The sequence below is a fragment of the Scyliorhinus canicula genome, chromosome 10 (genome assembly GCF_902713615.1).
Source record: "Scyliorhinus canicula chromosome 10, sScyCan1.1, whole genome shotgun sequence".
Taxonomy (NCBI): Eukaryota; Metazoa; Chordata; class Chondrichthyes; order Carcharhiniformes; family Scyliorhinidae; genus Scyliorhinus; species Scyliorhinus canicula.
In genome coordinates, this window is record NC_052155.1 from 11,124,358 (window position 1) to 11,146,089 (window position 21,732).

General features: G+C 46.1%; 1 protein-coding gene across 1 annotated transcript in view; it reads right to left on the reverse strand.

Annotated features, from left to right (window-relative positions):
- Window positions 1–21,732, reverse strand: part of stk3 (serine/threonine kinase 3 (STE20 homolog, yeast)) — a 448,024-nt gene that overhangs the window by 109,196 nt on the left and 317,096 nt on the right. Inside the window, exon 9 of the mRNA XM_038808612.1 lies at window positions 4,638–4,827. Coding sequence (XP_038664540.1) covers window positions 4,638–4,827 — 190 coding nt within the window. The remainder of the gene's footprint in view (window positions 1–4,637; window positions 4,828–21,732) is intronic.

The following is a 21,732-nucleotide window of genomic DNA, read 5'->3' on the forward strand; positions in this document are numbered from 1 at the left end:
CCTCCGCTTGAATGGCTTACTGCACATGTGTTTTTTCTGGATCACACCAATATCCAGAGGTTCCCACATTCTGCAGTTGCAGCATATCATCTGCCCTGCCATCTGCAATATGTGCCATGTTAATTAATAACTGCTAATTAATTTTATAATACTAAAACCTGTACCTCCCAATCAGTTTTGGCACTGCCCATAAACTATATAGTACTTACAATACTGATAAAACTTGCTGTTCCTAAAATTACCAGTTACTGATGGAAATCAAATACTGGAGGCTGAAAAATAGTGGAAGAAAAAAAAGCACCTGTTCCTCGCCCTTCACCAACGTCCCCACTCAGCACACTTCACCTTGTGCAGTAAACCTTACCTAAAACACCACTTTCTTCAAATTCATCGAATTCCCACTTCAAACCAAATTCCCAAAGGTACTCACTCGGTCTCTGTCACACTCAGGGAGAAGTCTCTTCCTTCACTGACAGTGAGACCTTATTAAACGTAAGGAAATATGAGGAAGATCAATGCCATCGTCTTTAGGTCCTGTCACAAACTCCATACCCTTACCACCGACTCTATTTCCCTCCTGGTCCCACCTCTGGGGGAACCACACTGCTCAGAACACCGATGTCCGATTTGACTCTGAGTTAAGCTGCTGACCCTATATCCTCACCACCATCAAAATAGACTGATACCATCACATAAGCTCCCATCTTCAGCCTTGATGGTTTGAATGGTCCCAGCTGAGCTCCAATCCTCCACACTCTGTAAAAGTTATTAAAATCTCTGCAGCCCACTCCTATGCTGTACAAAGTCCCGCTTCTCTATCATTTGTATCCTCCCTGACCTGGCAGGCTGGCAGTATCCCAATGCCATGCATTTTAAACATGATGTGGAGATGCCGGCGTTGGACTGGGGTGAGCACAGTAAGAAGTCTTACAACACCAGGTTAAAGTCCAACAGGTTTGTTTCAAACACGAGCTTTCGGAGCACGGCTCCTTCTTCAGGTGAATGGAAAGGCTTGTTCCAGAAATGTTTATATAGACACAGTCAGAGATGCCCCGGAATGCGAGCACCTGCAGGCAATCAAATCATCAAAGATGCAGAGAGAGAGGTAACTCCAGGTTAAAGAGGTGTGAATTGTCCCACACCTTGGGACTTGGGACAATTCACACCTCTTTAACCTGGAGTTACCTCTCTCTCTGCATCTTTGATGATTTGATTGCCTGCAGGTGCTCGCATTCCGGGGCATCTCTGACTGTGTCTATATAAACATTTCTGGAACAAGCCTTTCCATTCACCTGAAGAAGGAGCCGTGCTCCGAAAGCTCGTGTTTGAAACAAACCTGTTGGACTTTAACCTGGTGTTGTAAGACTTCTTACTATGCATTTTAAACTACCACCCTTGCATTTAAAACTCTTCACGGTCTTTCGCATACCTCAGTCACCACATCTGGAATTACAATCCATTCTTCTGCCATTGCTCACTTGTACATTTTGCAATCTCTTTGCCCCATTACTTGGTAGCTGGGCCTCCAGTCGCCAGGCTCCACACTCTGGATTTCCCTTCCATAGGCTCCATACTGGAATTCCCTTCCATAGGCTCCACACTGGATTTCCCTTCCATAGGCTCCACACTCTGGAATTTCCTTCCATAGGCTCCAGAGTCTGGAATTCCCTTCCATATGCTCCACACTCTGGAATTTCCTTCCATAGGCTCTACAGTCTGGAATTCCTTTCCATATGCTCCCCACTCTGGAATTCCCTTCCATAGGCTCCACACTCTGGAATTTTCTACCATAGGCTCCACACTCTGGAAATCCCTTCCATAGGCTCCAGAGTCTGGAATTCACTTCCATAGGCTCCAAAGTCTGGAATTCCCTTCCATATGCTCCAGAGTCTGGAATTCCCTTCTATAGGCTCCAGAGTTTGGAATTCCCTTCCATAGGCTCCACACTCTGGAATTCCCTTCCATAGGTTGCACACTCTGGAACTCCCTTCCATAGGCTCCACAGTCTGGAACTCCCTTCCATAGGCTGCACACTTTGCAATTCCCTTCCATAGGCTCCAGAGTCTGGAATTCACTTCCATAGGCTCCAAAGTCTGGAATTCCCTTCCATATGCTTTAGAGTCTGGAATTCCCTTCCATAGGCTCCACACTCTGGAACTCCCTTCCATAGGCTCCACACTCTTGAATTCCCTTCCATAGGCTGCACACTCTGGAATTCCCTTCCATAGGCTGCACACTCTGGAATTCCCTTCCATAGGCTGCACACTCTGGAACTCCCTTCCATAGGCTCCACACTCTGGAATTAGCTTCCATAGGCTCCACACTCTGGAATTCCCTTCCATAGGCTGCACACTCTGGAACTCCCTTCCATAGGCTCCACACTCTGGAATTCGCTTCCATAGGCTCCACACTCTGGAATTCCCTTCAATCGGCTCCAAAGTTTGGAATTCCCTTCCATAGGCTCCACACTCTGGAATTCCCTTCCATAGGCTGCACACTCTGGAATTCCCTTCCATAGGCTTCACACTCTGGAATACCCTTCCATCGGCTCCAAAGTTTGGAATTCCCTTCCATACGCTCCACACTCTGGAATTCCCTTCCATAGACTGAACACTCTGGAATTCCCTTCCATAGGCTGCACACTCTGGAACTCCCTTCCATAGGCTGCACACTCTGGAATTCCCTTCCATAGGCTTCACACTCTGGAATTCCCTTCCATCGGCTCCAAAGTTTGGAATTCCCTTCCATAGGCTCCACACTCTGGAATTAGCTTCCATAGGCTGCACACTGTGGAATTCCCTTCCATAGGCTGCACACTCTGGAACTCTCTTCCATAGGCTCCACACTCTGGAATTCCCTTCCATAGGCTTCACACTCTGGAATTCCCTTCCATCGGCTCCAAAGTTTGTAATTCCCTTCTACAGGCTCCACATTCCGGAATTCTATTCCATAGGCTGCACACTCTGTAACTCCCTTCCATAGGCTGAACACTCTGGAATTCCCTTCCATCGGCTCCAAAGTTTGGAATTCCCTTCCATAGGCTCCAAACTCTGGAATTTCCTTCCATAGGCTCCACAGTCTGGAAATCCCTTCCATAGGCTCCACACTGGAATTCCCTTCCATAGGTTCCACACTCTGGAATTAGCTTCCATAGGCTGCACACTGTGGAATTCCCTTCCATAGGCTGCACACTCTGGAACTCTCTTCCATAGGCTCCACACTCTGGAATTCCCTTCCATAGGCTTCACACTCTGGAATTCCCTTCCATCGGCTCCAAAGTTTGTAATTCCCTTCTACAGGCTCCACATTCCGGAATTCTATTCCATAGGCTGCACACTCTGTAACTCCCTTCCATAGGCTGAACACTCTGGAATTCCCTTCCATCGGCTCCAAAGTTTGGAATTCCCTTCCATAGGCTCCAAACTCTGGAATTTCCTTCCATAGGCTCCACAGTCTGGAAATCCCTTCCATAGGCTCCACACTGGAATTCCCTTCCATAGGTTCCACACTCTGGAATTCTCTTCCATAGGCTCCACACTCTGGAAATCCCTTCCATAGGCTCCACACTCTGCAATTCCATTCCATAGGCTCCACTCTGCAAATCCCTTCCATAGGCTCCACACTGCAATTCCGTTCCATAGGCTGCACACTCTGGAATTCCCTTCCATAGGCTCCACACTGCAATTCCCTTCCATAGGCTGCACACTCTGGAATTCCCTTCCATCGGCTCCACACTCTGGAATTCTCTTCCATAGGCTCCATAATCCGGAACTCCCTTCCATAGGCTCCACACTCTGGAATTCCCTTCCATTGGCTCCACACTCTGGAATTCTCTTCCATAGGCTCCATAATCCAGAACTCCCTTCCATAGGCTCCACACTCTGGAATTCCCTTCCATAGGCTCCAGAGTCTGGAATTCCCTTCCAAAGGCTCCAAAGTCTGGAATTCCCTTCCATAGGCAGCAGAGTCTGGAATTCCCTTCCAAAGGCTCTAAAGTCTGTAATTCCCATACATAGGCTCCCCACTCTGGAATTCCCTTCCATAGGCTCTGCACTCTGGAATTCCCTTCTAGAGGCTCCAGAGTCTGGAATTCCCTTCCATTTGCTACAGAGTCTGGAATTCCCTTCCATAGGTTGCACACTCTGGAATTCCCTTCCATAGGCTCCACACTCTGGAATTCCCTTCCATAGGCTCCACAGTCTGGAAATCCCTTCCATAGGCTCCAGAGTCTGGAATTTCCTTCCATAGGCTCCACACTCTGGAATTCCCTTCCATAGGCTCCACACTCTGGAATTCCCTTCCATAGGCTCCACACTCTGGAATTCCCTTCCATAGGCTCCACACTCTGGAATTCCCTTCCATGGGCTCCAGAGTCTGTATTTGTCTTCCAAACTTTGCTCACCTCCCTTAGTTTTGTCCAGGACCTCTTTAAAACACACCTCTTTATTAAATGTTTGGCCCATCCCTCCAACTATCTCTTCCTGTGACTGATCAACCTGTTTTTGTCATTACACCTTTATGAAGTTCTTTTGGATATTATGAGCTGGTAAGGGAACTAGGGAAATGCAGATTGTTGAAAAGAAATGACAGTTCACAAAATTCCACTTTGTTACTTCAAGGAGATGCATTTTTCTTACTTTTCATGGTTCCATCTTCTTCATCTTCATCGCTGTTAATTACCATGGTCCCCAGGTCTGTCTCTAACATGGTACTGTTGTGTTCAATCATGGTTTGGGCACCTTCGCTCATGGTACTGGTTGCCCTCATGGTGCCTGTGCCCGCATGACTAGTCTTCATCATGGTAAAAGAATCCACCTCATCTTCATCCTGCAGAATGCAGAAAACATTAACAACAAGGTTGCCTGGGCTTTCTGGTGGAAGGTCAGCAGAAACTGGGGAGAAATGCATTTTTCTACGAGCTTATCAAAAAGGTAAATCATATTACTTTGTACAAACAGGGCTTTTGTGTGATGTGGCCTTCACCCAGTCATGAAAAAGAAACAAAAATACACGATACTTCTGTTTGTCCCCGAATCAGCAAGAAATTCAGGTGAAAATAGAATCATAACAGAATCGTGCAGAAGGAGGGCATTTGGCCCATCGAGTCTGCACCAACCCTCTGAAAGGACTTTTTTTGCAGAGGGGACGGTGGGGGGGGGGGGGGGGGGGGGGGGGGGGGGGGGGGTGGAGGAGGAGGCTTGTGCTCCCAAATATGGAAAAGGTGTGGCAGTGGTTGGGAGGCGCGGTCAGAATGGGTACAGGTGGCAGAGACTTCCTGTGTGAGGGTGTGATTTAGGGCCGTGCTGAGTGCCCATTCCCGTTCTCCCCGATTAGGTACACCGATAGCCCGGTTGTGGTGTCATCCCTCCAGGTATGGAACCAGCTGAGGCGGAAGTTTGGAGTGTGGGGTATATGTCTGTACTGGCCCCAATACGCAGGATTCATAGGTTCATGCCAGCAGGGTTAGACACGATGTTCAGCAGTTGGCATAGGGAAGGGGTAGAGAGGGTCAGGGATCTGTCCGTGTTAGCCGAGGATCGCGAGGCTGGAAGAATTGCAGGAGAAGTGCTAGCTGTCAAGGGGGAGTGAATTCAGGTACATACAGGTGCAGGAGTGTTTGCAAGGAGCTGCCCTTGTTCCCTCAGCTGCTGAGGTATACCCTACTGAATAGATTGTTAACTCGGAACGAACGGGGGGGGGAACGGAAAATTGAGGATATTTATGGGTGGTTGTTGGAAACTGAGAAGGCGGCAGTGGAGGAAAATGGAAGGAGGAGCTGGGGATAGAAAGTGGGGGGTGGATGCAGGGGGTGAAGGGGCCTAGAGTGAAATAATGCACGGGTGAATAGGCTAAATATGCGAATTTAAATATGCTCGTCCAGCATGGGGGTGAACTTGATTACGTCAGGTACCGCAATCCGGGAGCATCGCACTCCATTAAATGCCCAGTGCAAACCCCGTTTAGAGGCTCTGCCACTTTGTGCAACTGACGCAATGCAAGCGGAGAATCGCCCTCCTTGGTAAATAAAAGGCATATTTAACTTCCTTTAGTCCCTTATGAAAACGAGCATTTGTATTCAAAGCCCCAATTCAATTAGTTTATAACCACTTGAAATTATCAACCTAACTGTGAATAGACAGGCCTCTAATCCAATGATAGATTGTCCAATCAGTCATGCAGCATGAATCATGTGATCATAATCCTTCGGATTTTGTCAAAATATACAAAATAGGAGTAGGCCATTCTGCCATTCGAACCTGCCCCGACAGTCAATATGATCATGGTTGATCCTCCATCCTATAATAGAATAGAATCGTAGAATTTACAGTGCAGAAGGAGGCTATTCGGCCCATCGAGTCTGCACCGGCCCTTGGAAAGAGCACCCCACTCAAGCACACACCTCCTCCCGTAACAGCCTCCCCGAACAGGTGCCGGAATGTGGCGACTAGGAGCATTTCACAGTAACTTAATTGAAGCCTACTTGTGACAATAAGTGATCTTCGGTCCTCGATGTTGTGCCGAGCATTGTCCGAAACCAAGATCAATCTATCCCACTCCCTGTTGGAACCAGCAGAGAGAGAGGAGTGAGCAGCAAGGGAAGTTGGTTTGGGGCTGGAAGGGGCTGGTTTAGCTCACTCAGCTAAATCGCTGGCTTTTAAAGCAGACCAAGCAGGCCAGCAGCACGGTTCGATTCCCGTACCAGCCTCCCCGGACAGGCGCCGGAATGTGGCGACTAGGGGCTTTTCACAGTAACTTCATTGAAGCCTACTCGTGACAATAAGCCATTTTCATTTCATTCATTTCATTTCAAGTTGCTGCTGCTGTTGTATATATATGTTATTGTAAATAAATGTTATTTCTTTGTATCCTGAAAACTTGTGCTGGATTCTTCGTGACCCTCACAAAACTGGCGACGAGGGTTAAAGTGAATAGCTGTCTACACTGCTGAAGCCACCTCCCTGGAGTTTTGTTGGATACAGGTTGGAAGTTGTTTTCTATTACACCATGCCTCTGTATGGACGTTTGGATGTTTTTGATGCTGCGCTGGAAAGCTGGAACCAGTGCTCACAAAGGATGCGTTACTATTTCCGGGCAAACAATATCACCGAAAACGAGCGCCAGGTGGTCATATTGCTCACCGCCTGCGGCCTGCATACATTTGGGGTGATTAGGAGCCTTACATATCCAGCTGCGCCGGACACCAAAACGTTTGATGAACTTGTGAACTTAGTGGGGCAACATTTTAACCCAACCCCATCCATGATAGTCTAACGTTACCGGTTTAATACGGCTGAGAGGACCCCAGGAGAATCCCTTGCCAACTTTCTATCCAGGCTACGCAGGATTGCAGAGTACTGTGACTATGGTGAGACTTTATCAGAAATGTTACGCGATCGTTTGGTTTGCGATATTAACAATGCGGCCACCCAGAGAAAGTTGTTAGCCGAGCCAACATTGACTTTTCAACAGGCCATTCAAATAGTATTATCCCGAGAGAGCGCAGAACGAGGAGTGCAGGAGCTACAGAGAATGGAGGTGCTTTGGGGCCTTGGGGCACAACCCCTTCCGTCCGAAAGCGTCCCCCCTGCACCACCGTGGGCGAGGCAACGTCCGGATCGATGCCAGTGGCCGTCGGACATTCCTCCCCGAAGGGAGCCTTCTCCAGAACCAATGGATGAGGAGCCAATTCCGTGTCAGACTTGTAGGCGCTGACCCCGTCGTGGACGCCGTTCCTGGGAGCGCCAGAGGCGTCGTCGTTCCGACCGAAACTGGGGCCAGCCCAGGGGCCGTACCTTTCATTTGGATGAACCTGCGGCGACTACTCCCGAGGACGTGGAGACGGAGAATGACTGCCTGCAGCTGCATTGTGTGGCAGCTCCCCGTGTGGCCCCCATTAAAGTGACAGTACGGGTCAATGGTCACCCGCTTGAGATGGAGTTGGACACTAACGCAGCGGTCTCCGTGATCGCCCAGACAACGTTCGACCGCATCAAGCAGGGTATACAGACCCTTACATTAACTGACACACAGGCCAGGTTGGCCACCTACACAGGGGAACCATTGGACATTGCAGGAACTACGATGACCCTTGTTGTTTATGGACACCAGGAGGGGCGTCTCCCACTTATCGTGGTGCACGGCCATGGGCCCAGCCTGTTGGGTCGGGACTGGTTGGCCATTTGCGGTTGCAGTGGCAGCACATCCTCCAAACAGTTTCTGGAGGGTTGACTGAGGTGCTAGGACGATACCCAGATGTCTTCCAGCCCGGTTTGGGAAAAATAAAAGGGCCCGTATCCAAGTCGAACCAGGAGCCACGCCGCGCTATTACCGGGCGCGCCCGGTGCCTTACGCCTTGCTCGAGAAGGTAGAAGGGGAGCTCACTCATTTGGAGACTTTGGGTATCATCAGGCCCGTCCGTTTCGCTGACTGGGCAGCACCAATTGTACCTGTAATGAAGCCAGATGCCACAGTTCGCTTGTGCGCCGACTATAAACTTACAGTGAATACGGCTTCCCGACTCGACCGATAACCAATACCTCGCATAGAGGATCTCTACGCGAAGCTTGCAGGCGGACTCTCATTCACAAAATTAGATATGAGTCACGCTTACCTACAGTTGGAGCTGGACCCTGCCTCCCGGCCATATATAACGATTAATACATACCGGGGCCTGTATGAATATACACATTTGCCCTTTGGAGTATCCTCTGCCTGCGCTATTTTTCAACACTTTATGGAGGGCATTTTGAGAGGTTTACCGCGTGTTGCTGTCTACTTAGATGACGTTTTGATCACAGGGATGTCGGAGCAGGAACATTTTGAAAATTTGGAGGCTGTCCTTAGACGCTTTTCGGAGGCTGGAGTCCGTTTACGTCGCACAAAGTGCGTCTTTCAGGCGAAAGAAGTAATCTACCTGGGTTATTGGGTGGACCTCGAAGGTTTGCACCCCATCGCAGAGAAGGTGCGCGCGATTCAACAGGCCCCCGCCCCGACTGACACTTCGCATCTTCGTTCGTTTCTCGGCCTCGTAAACTACTACAGAAAGTTCTGGCAACTACGCACCTTCTGCTAAAGAAGAATCACACCTGGGTTTGGGGTCAGCCGCAAGAAACCGCTTTCCGGCTGGTAAAACAACAATTGACGTCGTCTGGGTTACTAACCCACTATGATCCTGGAAAGCCATTGCTCGTCATATGTGATGCATCTCCGTATGGTATTGGGGCTGTCCTGTCCCACAAGATGGAGAACGGGGCCGAACCAAGAACCCAGATAGGGAATGCCGACGCACTGAGCCCATTGCCTTTATCGACCGGCCCCATATCGACCCCCACGACTGGTGAGGTAGTTGCAACCCTAAATTTTATGGACAACTTGCATGTCACAGCATCACAGATCCGTGAGTGGATCCAGGAGTGCCAGTCCTGTCAAAGGTTCGGCACATAGTCCTGTATGGTGGGCAGCATAGACAGCTCCCAGGCGAGTTGCGGGCATTTTCCTCCAAGCTGTCCGAATTCAGCGTGGTAGACGGCATCATTCTGTGGATATTAATGGGCGTGTGATTGTCCCGGAAAAAGGACAGGAGCTGATACTGAGAGACTTGCACAATGGGCATCCAGGTGTGGCCAAAATTAAAATGCTGGCCCGGAGTTATGTCTGGTGGACAGGACTTGACACCGACATTGAGAAGGTGGCCCAAAACTGTTCCATTTGCAAGGAGCATCAGAAGCTTCCGCCGGCCGCGCCCCTACATCACTGGGAATGGCCAGGGTAGCCTTGGGCGCGCTTGCATGCGGATTTCGCCGGCCCTTTTCAAGGATCCATGTTCCTTCTATTAATCGACGCCCAGTCTAAATGGCTAGAAGTGCATAAGATGGGAGGCATAACGTCCTGCGCAACAATCGAGAAGATGCGTTTGTCTTTCAGTACGCATGGCCTCCCCGAGGTGCTGGTCACGGACAACGGCACTCCGTTCACAAGTGAGGAGTTTGCAAGGTTCATGAAGATGAACGGCATACGCCATATCCGCACTGCCCCTTACCACCCGGCTTCAAATGGGCTGGCGGAGCGCGCAGTGCAGACATTCAAACGAGGTCTAAAGAAGCAGTCTTCCGGGTCGATGGACACGAGACTGGCTCGTTTTTGTATTCATATAGGACCACCCCCATGCAGTGACTGGGGTAGCTCCCGCAGAACTCCTAATGGGCCGGAGACTTTGCACCCGCCCTAGCATGGTTTTCCTACACATTGGCACGAACGTACACCGCACACAAGAACGGCAGGGACATGGTTTTTCTCGGCATTGGCCGATTCCGCAGTTTACGCCCGGTGACCCAGTGTTTGTTCGGAATTTTTCTGGTGGTGCCCAGTGGGTCCCTGGTGTAATCTTTCGCCAAACGGGCCCTATCTCTTACCAGGTGTAAGACCAGGGTCGCCTCCAGCGCAAACATGTAGACCATGTTCGGTCCAGAAGACTATCCCTTCCAAAGATTGCCCGCCCCAGGAGCTCATTCCTACAGCCACAGAGACCAGACACAATGGAAAGTATTCCTCACAATCTTCCTCTGGTGCCTCACTCAAAGCCTTCGCAGGTCGTGACAGAACCACGTGGAGATAAAGATGCCGAGATGACGGAGGCAGCAGACTCTGACTCAGAGATGGAGACACAGGACGCCTCAGAGGGGAACCCTCGGGCCCACAGGCCGTGGATGTACAACCGTTACGCCGTTCATCACAAAAGCGCCGGTCTCCATCTCGTTACACGACGCCCAATCCAGCGCCTGCGGCAAAACGAGTCTGACGCCCTCCTTCGCCAGGGTCTTTGGTGGATTCCTTGGACTTTGGGGGGGGGGGGGGGGGGGGGAGGGATGTTATAACCTGCCTGCTTACCATTGGCTAGGGACTAATGACAATCCCACAATCCTGTGGGAGTATAAGCTTCCCCAATGAGGGGGGCGGAGAAATCATTAGCAGACTCCCTGCATAAATAGAGCTGGCCAGTTTGGAACCAGCAGAGAGAGAGGAGTGAGCAGCAAGGGAGGTTGCTGCTGCTGTTGTAAATATATGTTATTGTAAATAAATGTTATTTCTTTGTATCCTGAAAACTCATGCTGGATTCTTCGTGGCCCTCACACAAATAGGGTGGACAGTGAGAGCCTTTTTCCTCAGATGGTGACGTCTAGCAAGAGGGGACATAGCTTTAAATTGAGGGGAGATAGATATAGGACAGATGCCAGAGGTAGGTTCTTTACTCAGAGAGTAGTAAGGGCGTGGAATGCCCTGCCTGCAACAGTAGTGGATTCGCCAACATTAAGGGCATTTAAATGGTCATTGGATAGGCATATGGACGATAAGGGAAAAGTGTAGATGGGCTTTAGAGTGGTTTCACAGGTCGGCGCAACATCGAGGGCCGAAGGGCCTGTACTGCGCTGTAATGTTCTATGTTCTAACAGCCCATAATAAAATGCCTGAACAGGGCATAGCGCAGCAATCTACAATCTAACACATGCTCAATGATTCAAGCTGTCCAATTTGATAAATCATACAAGTTAATATTTAATTATGGCGCATGCAATTCCAAATGTTATTTGATCTGGCAAAACAATTAAGGGACAGATACCGCTTCCCTGGTAAAGTTTGCTTCTTTATCCTTCACCTCTATTCCAATATTCAGTGTCATATGAAATGCACAGGTGCTTTTATTTTTCAACATTTAAAATTGGAGGGCCATGAAAATGGACCTTCTTTTTAATGATTTTGATTAATTTTACTCAAAAAACTATTGTTGGTCTACACAGGTTAAATTTAACTAAGTACATAATATTTTTCATTTATCACTGTTCCGTCAACAAATTAAGCAATGTTTATCATCTGCAACAAGTTTCTTCAGCAAAAATTGTTTATAACGTTGGCAAATTACTTTAGCTGAATTATGTTTCAAGATGTATTTTTTTTAAATGTATAAATCAATTCTAAAAAGTCTTAGAAGAAGGCCAACAGGAAAGAAGTATAATCAACTGAATGTCTGTGTATGTGTCAAAATCTTGGAGAAACTTTTGTAAACAACCCGTGCTACAGTGAAACATTCAACCATCATGCCAGTGCAAAACAATAAACCACTGGGTCATTTCATGGCCACCAATCTTATCCTTCTCCTCCTTTTGGGGCTTGAAATGGTGAGATTTTCCACATAAAACCAAAAACAGAAAATCCACTGAAAAACTGAAAAATCACCTTACACGGTGATTGTATTTTCAACTTTACGTATTTTGATCTGAATTTTTTGTTTAAAATGGAAGGCAGACCTTGGTATTGTTTAGGGGATTATGTTCTTTAACTACAAGCCAAGAAGGGATCTATATTCGCCAAGAGTTGAAGCTGCAGAATATTTTTCTTTGAAATGAGAAGATGCCAAACTTGACTTCCAGGGTTGGATGTCTCTGATCAACCAATCAGCTGAGTTTAATCAATTCTCATCGAATCACACCAAGGATGCCACTTTGCTTATCATGTCGGTGTCACATTTCGAAAGGGCAACCTAATTATTTTTGCTCGCCTGCTCTGTCCCCATTGCCATCTTTTCAAGTATACATCCAAGTCTCCTTTGAAAATCAAAATTGAATTTGTTTCAAATAGTCAATTCGAAATCAAAAATTTATTGTCTAAAAAAATTCATTTCCTTCCTGTATTTTTTGTTAATTATTTAAAATCTGTGTCATTGTCATGTGCGAGTGCCGTTAAGAATTGGATGTTTAAGAAATGTACCTTTAAGAAATGAATCTGATCATATTACTGAAGTGATGTCACAGGGAGGGAGCTGAGCTCACTTCTGCTTTTTGAGAGTTTTAGTTTCAGTTTGAAGAAAGCTTGGGTGTGGCTGTGAGCTGCATTGCTGGTGATCTCTGCCATGAAGGGCTATCTCTTAATCCTTTGGTGAAATCGGAATTGTAAAAAGGTCTCAGTATTGAATATAAATCTAATGTGCTTCTGTTTGAAGGATTTGTTAAGTCTTTTGGATGTATAAATGAACAGTTGGCAGGATTGGGTAGTGTTGTATTATTTTCGGGGTTATCTTTGAAGTAAGGGGTGTTAAGAGATCCAATGTTTATTTAAAAGGTTAATTTGAGTTCATGGAATAAACATTGTTTTGTTTTAAAAACCACATGTCCATAATTGTAATACTACACCTGGGGAACAAGCCGTGTGCTTCAAAAGTAACAATCCATTAATGGTTGAACTCCATGATACATTTTGGAGAATGTGAAGTCATCCACGCATGCTCGGGTTGCCGGTTCCAATCCGCGCATGCGCGGATGACTCCATCGTGAGACGGCATGAACCCGCGCATGCGCGGTGCCGTCTTTCTCCACCGCTGCCCGGCAAGACGTGGCGGCTTGATCTTGCCGGGCGGCGGAGGGGAAAGAGTGCGTCTGTTTTGGACGCTGGCCCGACGATCGGTGGGCACCGATTGCGGGCCTGTCCCCTCCCGAGCACAGTCTCGGTGCTCCCGTCCAAATCGGGACCCTAGATGCCCAAAACGGCATCTGGCGCCCATTTCACGAATGCAGCGACCAGGTGTGGTTGCTGCCGTGGTGAAACGGGCATGAAGGGCCGGCCGCTCGGCCCATCGGGCTCGGAGAATCGGCGTTCGCCGTAATTTTTCCGAGCCGGGGGGGGGGGGGGGGGGGGGGAGAATCGCTGGGGGGCGTAAAAAATGTTGGTAGGCCCTCCCACAATTCTCCCACGCCACGTGGGGAGCGGAGAATTCCGCCCTGAAACTTTGCCTTGCATATCTACACCCGGGTTATTAATACACATCCAAATTAGAAGTGGTCTCAATACTAATCCTTGGGAGACACGAATATACTTTTCACCTGTCTGAAAATCAACTGTACCCCACTATTCTCTGCTAGTTGCCTCTGAGCCAATGATTTATTCACACGGCTGCTGCTCTCTAATCCCATGGGCTTCAATGTTGTTTATAGGGACCTGCAGAAGGCAGCTTATAAGGTTTGTCTAAAGGTTCGAGATTCCTGCAGGTCAAATATCCTTGATCTGGACCTCCAGGCACCAAACACATCCAAAACCTCACTTTTTCTGAAAGGTTTTGCAGTTTATTTGTGTGTTAATTACACAATGTAATACTGTATTACAGATAAAATTAGTTAACAGGTAAGACGAAAGATGTGTGACAGTTGGCAAATGGAGAGGCAACCAAATATTTGTCGACCAAAGCTAGCCTCGGCTTAGGTTATTGTAATGAAAATAAGCCCAGGCCTATCGTATTTATGACGTGGAGATGCCGGCGTTGGATTGGGGTGAGCACAATAAGAAGTTCTACAACACCAGGTTAAAGTTCCAAAGGTTTATTTTGAATCACTAGCTTTCGGAACACTGCTCCTTCCTCCGTTCATCGCGCGACAATTACCAGGCAAGAATGTTCCCTTCCAGTCGGGGAACACTTCAGCAGTCAAGGGCATTAAGCCTCTGATCTTCAGGTAAGCGTTCTCCAAGGCGACCTTCAGGATGTGCGACAACGCAGAATCGCCGAGCAGAAACTTATAGCCAGGTTCCGCACACATGAGTACGGCCTCAAACGGGACCTTGGATTCATGTCACATTACAGTCACCCTCCACCATCTGGCCTGGGCTTGCAAAATCCTACCAACTGTCGAGGCTTGAGACAATTCACACCTCTTTAACCTTTGATTATCCCTCTCTCCAGTTGCTCCGTTTGGACCTGTAAAGACTTAATTACCTGCAAGGACTCCCATTCAAAGTATCATCTTGCATCTTTGACTTTGTCTGTATATATATTTCTGGAACCTACCTCTTCATTCACCTGAGGAAGGAGCAGTGCTCCGAAAGCTAGTGATTCGAAACAAACCTGTTGGACTTTAATCTGGTGTTGTAAAACTTCTTACTATCGTATTTATGGTAGACCTGAAAATCAAAAATATCTGAATGCTAAAATGCAATCAAACTCAAAGGTTTTGGATAAAGGATGCTCGACCTCGAGTAAATATGAAAGTGCATAGAATTAGAGGGACATGGATTACTAATTGGTTACAGGTCAGCACGAGAACAGGGGTGAAGTGAATGAACTCAGAGGAATGGAACACTCAGTGTTTTCCAGGGGCCTAAGCCAAGGCTTCAGCTTTCCACCATATATACTGCCTTGGATGAAGACAGTGAGTGGTGTGCCTAAGCTTGCAGGTAACAAGCTGCAGAGGTGGGAGCAGGAAGTTACAAAGACACATAGACTAATTGAATGGGAAAAACTGGAAGATTGTGTTTAATATGGGAAAGCATAAGGCGATCCAAGAAAACAAAACAAAAAGTCTTCCTAACTGTGAGAGAATAGTGTCTTGGAGAATATATATATAGAACAGTACAGCACAGAAGCAAAAGTATTTAAGTTTTCAGATACAAAAATCACCAGATGCACAGTTCCAAAAGGTAACCAAAATGGCCAATACAATGTGAGCATTTATCTCAAGCGAACTGGAATACAAAGGGAAAGAAGCCGTGCTTTAGTTGTATAGTACTTTGATCTACTCTTTATTTAGTACGCTATTTTGTTTTGAGCATCGCACTTCAGGAAGGATAAACTGGTCTTATCGCATAGATTCACCTGTATTATTTAATTTAGTAATATTATATAACTTGGCTTCTATTCACGAGTTTAGACAGCATAAGAGAGATGTGTTTCAAATAATAAAGGGATTCCAAAAAGTAGATGGAGGGAAACTATTTCTTCTATCAGAGGAATCCAGAATGATCTTAATTCAAAGTTAGATCATTCAACATTGATAGTAGATAGCACTTTCTCACGCAAAGGGTCCAGCACTCCTATCCCAGAACTAAAACTTTGTGCATACTGGTTCAATTAAAATCGCAGAGACTGAGTTTCAACAGATTGTTTTTTTTTATTAACATGGGTATCAAGAGACGTGGATCAAAGATGGGAGTGGTGGGGATATGTGGAGTTGAATACAGACTAGTCATGATCTAATGGAGTAGAAGAACAGGTTTGATGGTCTGAAACACTTACTCCTGGTCCCATGTACTTTAAGTTATTAAACATAGCAACCTTTCTCCCTCAGAAACGTTGTTTAGAATGCACTATTCGCCCTGTAGATTTGAAAAATTGTAAATACTAAATTAACCTTCAGATTAATCTTCAGCTTGGTCATGCCAGAGTTACGCACACTCAATGACCTACATTAGCTCTCAGTTGAACAACAACTTGATTTTAACATTCCCAACTGTGTTTTTAAATCTCTTCATGGGTTCAACCCTCCCAGTCTCCCACAGGCAGCTACATTCTAATTAATCTGCAACGTACCAACTGTGCAAGACATACCATAAATGGCATCTACTAAAGATGGTTTGCCATATGTTTGAGCAGTTCATCTGCCCCCTGACTCCCAAAGCCCAAGAGAACCAGATTGCATTACTGCGCTGAAGTAACCAACTCTAAATAATTTCATTTCTGTGATGATGTTATACTTTGAAATATTTATGAATTCTAGACAAGGACTTGGCTGAACTTACTCTGTCTTCAACATCAGCTATAACCTTCAGCCTTTGCAACAATTGTTTCCTGACAGTCTCTCTAAAGTAGGTTTGAAACAGGTTAAAACTTCATAGTTTAGTCACGGAATGTTTGAGGATCAAGGCCGGGCCACATGAAGTTGTTATGCTTTGTTTGACAAGAAATATATATAAACAAATCCAAAGATCAACACTGATAATTAAATGTGTAAATTAGAAACTGTATTTTACATCAAACTTGCCATTTTTCTAAGAAACAGGTGTTGACCACATGAGAAGAAATTAAATTTACGTCCTGGTATTTGTTCATCATTATGTTGTGGCTTGGACATCATGCTAGATTTTTCACAGAACTCAAATAAAAAAGAACTCAATGTGCTTTCGATATTAATATTATGAGGAGACAAATGTGTGCAAGAATTCTACTCATCGTTTCCTGCATTTTATAATTTATAACTTCTGGCTAGATACATAACAACATGATTTTTTTTTTGCAGAATTTTCATGCGATGACTTCAAGCTAAATTTAGTAAACATTTACAAATGATTAATAATCAAGGATAGCCAAGTTGTTGAAGGCAAGATTAGCTTTGACAAAGATAACGGAGCTTTCATTTTAAGAAGCGATAGATAAAAATAGTGAATTTGTGCCATAATGAAGTGGTGGAAATCCTGCCTCAGAGAGCTGCCGGTCATCCTGCTCCATAGTTCCATCAGCACCTACTATACTCGGGGTAAGGGCTGGGACTACAAGCAGCCTCCAAATTCTAAACCCAGAGTCTAGGATCAATTAAATGTAATGATAATAATCTTTATTATTGTCACACGTAGTCTTCCAATAACACTGTAATAAAGTTACTGTGAAAAGCCCCTTGTCGCCACACTCCGGCGCCTGTTCAGTACACAGAGGGAGAATTCAGAATGTCCAATTCACCTAACAGCACGTCTTTCGGGACTTGTGGGAGGAAACTGGAGCACCCGGAGGAAACCCACGCAGACACATGGAGAACGTGCAGACTCCACACAGACAGTGACCTAAGCAAGTCCCTGGCGCTGTGAAGCAACAGTGCTAACCACTGTGCTACCCTCAATGGGGACAGGTGAGGCCCAGGGGAGATGGGGTATTTAATAGAGAGGGCAGGAGGAAAAGGGAATGCCCATGGGCTCAGAGCTGGGAAGGGAGGTGGTGCTTCCCTTCCCCACTCCATGTGACCTGCCGAGCTACCCTGCCCTTACCCGGCCCTCAACTCCTCCTTACTAGACTCAAAATTGAAGCTTGGCAGAAAGTGGCACTTAAGTGACCACTAATTGGCTCCTTGTTGTGTCAGGTGGATGCACCTTTAAGAAATGGGTGTTTATCAAATGGCTGCAGTGATGTCAGTGTGTGAATGGAGCTGGGCTCTGCTCTGCTTTTTACTTTTGTTTTGAGCTGGCAGCTGCAGTGCGTTTTGTTTTGTTTTCAGAGTTGGAGAGCTGCATGTGAACCAGGCAGATGTGTGTATTGATCTTTCTCCCTACAAGCTAAAGAATATCTTGAGTTCATTGATGGTTTCAAAGTAATATATGTTTCTGTGGAGAATTTAAACCTGCTGTCTTTATTTAAAAAGGGTTTAACTTATGGATGTTGTTTGGGAAGTTATTAAGGATTATCTTTAGAGTACTGTATATTTTGCGCGGTGGTCAGGGTCGGTAGTTGATAAACTGTTTACTGCGTGTTTATAAAATGTTAACTGGATTCATAGAATAAACATTGTTTTTGTTTAAAAATACTTTTAGATCTCTGTTGCATCACACCTGTAAAGTGGGCCCTTGTGCTCCCCATAACCAAAATCTATTTAAAGTTGTGGGATATACTTTGGGGTGCTCTAAACCCAGGCCCCATAAATGTTGCAATTGTTCAGGAAATACATGGAGCAACTGTACCACACATGAAACCATACGACTGACAGACACTGGGAATATTCTCATGTCTCATTTTATTGACAGAGGCAAGCCACCTGTACACAATTGCTAGGTGTGAGCTGGGGCTCAGCTGGTTGTGCTCTTGACTTTGAGTTAAGTTATGTTCAAGCTCAACTCCAGAGACCCGAGTACATAATCTCAGCTGAAAGATGCCATTTTGGTTATGGGGAGCACAAGGGCCCATTTTGCTGCTGAGCTGTTAAACCAAGGCCCAGTCAGATGGAAGTAAAAGCGCATGGAAGCAGTTACTGCAGCAGGTCCCAGTATATGCAAAACACAGAGCAACTCCTTTCTGGAGGCAGTGTTGGTTTTCTCTATCACCAATAAAGAAAGAAAATGTGCACCCAACAGCTCCTTTTCTGAAGATTGCTGCTTTAAAACAATAATTTTATGATTCCATCCTGGAATCCCCTTGACAGGTCCCACTTTTACAGTTTAAGAGGCATGGTCCCTCCAGACAAATCCATGTCCTGGTCTCATTTGCAACCCGTGTGCATACTGCTGCCAAATTACATTGGGGCCGCAGTAGAAAGACAGTGGAGTTTCAGCTCCCTGATGTGCAGGTTAGGTGGATTGGCCATGCTAAAGTTACACCTTAGAGTCCAAGGGATGTGCAGGTTGGTTGGGGCTGTAGGGACGAGGTGGGCCTAGGTAGGGTGCACTATCGGAGGGTTGGCGCAGACCCGATGGGCCGAGTGGCCTCTTTCTGTCAAGATTCAGTGATTCCATGATCACCATGGGGAGGATTCTACACAGATTGTCTATTAATATTCTACATCCAAGGTATAAACCACAGAACTGAAGAAAAGGCAGAGGTTTCATTCATACATTATTTGCGGCTCAGAATAATAGGATCACCCATTCCACCATCCTATCCATCCAGCAAGAAAAATAATATAAGCCAAAAAGAATGGGCACGATTTACCGGCAGGACCCAGAATTGCAGAGTGAGCTACCAGCCTCACCAAGGAGAACCCAGCCGGGTGCCATTTAGCTCTGGTCTCCACAAACGGGGACCAGGAGGAATGGCACTTGGGGAGTCTCCCAGGCGATCGGAGGCCCCTGGGTGGTCAGCTTCTGGGCAGGACGGCACATGCCATTGCTGATGCCACCCTTGCAGTGCCACTGGGCACACTGGCAGTGCCACCCAGGTGCCAGGCTGACAGTGCCATGGTTCCCAGGTAGCATTTTGTCCATGCCGGGGATAAGGCCCTGGGTTTCCCTGCCCATGTGAGGTGGGGTGCAGGTGGTTGGAAGACCTCCCCAACAGAATGTGTTGGGGCGTTGGGAGGCTGATTTAGCACGGGTCTAAATCGCTGGCTTTGAAAGCAGACCAGGGCAGGCCAGCGGCACGGTTCAATTTCCGTACCAGCCTCCCCGAACAGACGCCGGAATGTGGCGACTAGGGGCTTTTCACAGTAACTTGATTTGAAGCCGACTTGTGACAATAAGCGATTTTCATTTCATTTTTCTAGGGCTCTCGCTGAGGGGTCGAGAGATCGGGGCATCATTTAAAAATGGCGCCCCAATCTCTTCCTACACTGACGAGCAGAGCTCCTCACTGCAGGAAATGCAACTGAGTGCAGCTTCCCCGTTGAGGCTCGAAAGAAAAGAGAGTGCCACGACATAGCGGAGTCATCCCCAGTGCTTATCCTTCTAATCCCGCCCAGGACAGACTCCTGTTTTATGATTATATTGTGCCCACATTTTCACCACATGTAAACAAGCAGAATTCCTCTCGACATATGCTTTCTGTCAAACTAAGATTCTGACCTGGACCAGTTTTCATGCAGATTGCTGGACATTGATTATTTTCCACAGTTTGCAAATTATCACAATGTATAACTGATTCAGAAAGAAAATCCAGGTTCACTGAGTTTAGCTTTCACTTTTAGTTCATCCCTTCAATGCAAAAATGCGATCAACCCCACCCACACTAACAAACTCTATGAAATGTCTGCCTCGTCACTCAAAATAGCCAACTGAGCTGTCTCCACAAGTCAGAAGTGAAAGTAAAATCCTCAAACATCTGCTAAGTCACCCTGGTGCTCTAATTGCTGCTGAAATCCTCACTGATCCTCAAACGTTGTTTTGACCTGTCGGTCAATTAGGCTGCTGTGCACCAATGGAATTTACAAGGTGATTCAGCCAAGCCAGCGTGAAGTAACAGAACTCAGGTCAACTGAACAAAATGAGCCAACAGTGAACCGGCAGCCTATTTTACACCACGCCCGATTATTTTTCCCATGTAAAAGGTGATGTAAAATCGGTCGCTAATTCGTTATCAGCCCAATTCTGCTCATTAATAACAAAAACAAGATGAGCGTCTAATATTCAGACAAAATAAGTAACTAAATGACAAAAAAAGGGCTTCTCTACATCACTAAAATACTGTGAGCTAATATAAAGTTTTCCACTTGGAGACTTATCCAAAAGATGATCAGAGGTTATTATAATGAACACAAGCAACTTGAACCAATTGTACTGAATTCTATATCACTAGTTGTTTTACAATCATGCTTGGGTATTTGTCACTTCAACACTCATGGAACTTACTCATGTCTGCAGGAGATGGGTCGCCTGCAGACACAACATTTGTTATTTTATGTTACATTATTATTTTCTGTGATGGTTTCTAGTTATATTTTCTGTTTTACTTTGAGTGAATCACTTTTGAAGAATTGATCATCAGTTTTATTTCATTTGAAAATTTTCTCCAAAAATGAAACCAGAATTTAAATTCAGACAGCATCTTGAAAATACCACATCGGCACTGGGGCGGCATGGCGGCGCAGTGATTAGCACTGATGCCTCACGACACCAGGGACCTGGGTCCAATTCCAACCTTGGCTGGCTGGGTGATAGAAATTGGCTTTCTAGTTAGCTATAGATGATATAGATAAAAATGTTTAATTAAGATCTCATTAAGAGTAATTAACTAAATCATATTAACCATGAGAGTGAGGAAAGCCGAATAGCTGGGAACATTTTGCAAATTGCTTGAGAATTACTAGAGACTGAAGGAACAGTGACGTCAGCTGGCTGAAAGGCCCCATTGTGTGAAAGAACGGGCAGTTCCATTTCTATGGAAACAGCCAGTCTAGAGTGATACTTTCTTAGCAAAACACGTGTTTCTCCAATAATGTCTAGATGCATTTCAAAATGTAAAGAAATGAAAATCACTTATTGTCACAAGTAGGCTTCTAATGAAGTTAC